Source organism: Triplophysa dalaica, chromosome 25 (genome assembly GCF_015846415.1).
Source record: "Triplophysa dalaica isolate WHDGS20190420 chromosome 25, ASM1584641v1, whole genome shotgun sequence".
NCBI lineage: Eukaryota > Metazoa > Chordata > Actinopteri > Cypriniformes > Nemacheilidae > Triplophysa > Triplophysa dalaica.
This window is the reverse complement of record NC_079566.1, coordinates 15,237,150-15,238,953: the sequence shown is the minus strand read 5'-3', so window position 1 is coordinate 15,238,953 and position 1,804 is coordinate 15,237,150. Positions and strand designations below refer to the sequence as shown.

The following is a 1,804-nucleotide window of genomic DNA, read 5'->3' as shown; positions in this document are numbered from 1 at the left end:
GTTTTATATCACAGTCACACTCACTGTCCACCACTGACTCATGTTTCTGTTCCAAAAATGTTTTTGTGGCTTGCAAAATGAACAGCTCAGGATACCTGTTGAATCCATCATGTGATCAAACAGATTTGGTTGTATTTCTTGTTCAATAATCAAATGAAAATTTGTGACACTGACCATCCATCCTCACATCCATCAAAGCAGACGACATCAAGATCAAGTCCCGCTGGATAACATGTGTCCTCAGGTATTACACAAAGTTTTGAAGTCCACCCCTGCACGTAACATTACTTTTTGTGCAACCTGCCATGTTCTGGATTTAGATAACAACACTTGGATTTTGTTTCTCTTGACCGGTGGAAACTTTGGCTTTCCATGGCAACGAACAGCTATTTACTCTGATTTGCAAAAGAAAAGCTGTTGAAGTGTAGCGTAGTCTTGGGGAATGTTATGTTTGGTCTTTCTCGCTGATAGAAGTCTCATTATTTAGCCTTTCAGGACACCGGGAAACCAAGCAAACAGACACGGACTGACCCTTTGTCAAGCACCTCTTCTCTTCTGAGGATCATTGCGGTCATCGGGCATGTTAATGGCACGGTTAAGTCTGGAGAGGGCATGTGGACTTCCTTCAAGTAAGTTTCACTGAATTTGAGAAACAGATTTTATCCAAGACATAAAGGAGGACACGCTCGGGTGGAATTAAGAGACATATTAAAACAGCAGGACTGAGTTCATGGACTCTTGCCAAACGGATCTGACTTCATGGATCTGACCGGATTTCCAAATTGAATTTGGTGGTGCACGCGACCTGGATCGGGAGAAAAGTCACCCACCTTATAAGAAGCACCACCGGTGCATGAGATCCGTTGTGTCTTGAAATGTTTTACTCAGCATTTCATCTTTTCTAGATGTTCTGTCTAAAAGCATGGATGTGCAAACGTCAATTTTGTGCCCAGCAATGTTTGATCTGGTGAGTGAAGCGAGCTTCATAGACACGCAGAACAAATCCATTTTGGCACCAAAGGAGACCCACGGCGCTCCAGGCTCATACCGCAGCGCCGAGTGCAATGGACGGTACCAGGACTTGACTTCCGTTCATGCAGTCGACATCTCAAGCGCTCGATCAAACGGTTTTTGCGCGCTGTCATCGACCAGCACGTCTCCTCCGGAGATCAGCGGGAAACCCAAACGCAAGCGGGTGATCAGCAGCGTTCAGCGCCAGGCCGCAAACATCCGAGAGCGCAGACGGATGTTCAGCCTAAACGAAGCGTTTGACCTGTTGCGCAGGAAAGTTCCCACGTTCGCCTACGAGAAACGACTGTCACGGATTGAGACTTTGCGTTTGGCTATGGTTTACATCGATTTCATGAAGGAGATACTCAATAACGATTAAACTTGTCTTCTAAATCTACCACTGCATTTTTGTGGTTAGACGAATGTTTATTAAAGGTACTCTCATTTATGTAGTACAGACAAATGTTATTGTGAAGATGATTATTATTACTGTTATTTATGTAAGAGTTACTATTTAGACAACAAAACTGTAAGGATATGTTTCACAAATAAATGGACACGAGAAGTCTTGCCTATATGGTTATTTTGTATAGCTGCAGTGTGCTCTTTTGGCTAAAACGTAGACAAGTAATTCATTTCAGTTTATCCACTATAATACTGATTGATTATAATTGTTGGAAAAGTAATCATGGTTTTATTATAGCCAAGTAAAAGTCAGAGGATACTCCATTTTTGGTTACTGGCTACTGAAGTGAAACGATGGTAAATGATGTGAATGGTGTAATATAATTTC

At 42.4% G+C, this 1,804-nt stretch overlaps 1 protein-coding gene across 1 annotated transcript; it reads left to right on the top strand.

Annotated features, from left to right (window-relative positions):
• Nucleotides 1–748: 748 nt before the first annotated feature.
• LOC130415220 (pancreas transcription factor 1 subunit alpha) lies at nucleotides 749–1,390 on the top strand. Its single transcript, XM_056740764.1, has one exon. It carries the CDS (start codon nucleotides 923–925, stop codon nucleotides 1,388–1,390), a length of 468 nt encoding a protein of 155 aa, XP_056596742.1. The 5' UTR covers nucleotides 749–922.
• Nucleotides 1,391–1,804: the final 414 nt, after the last annotated feature.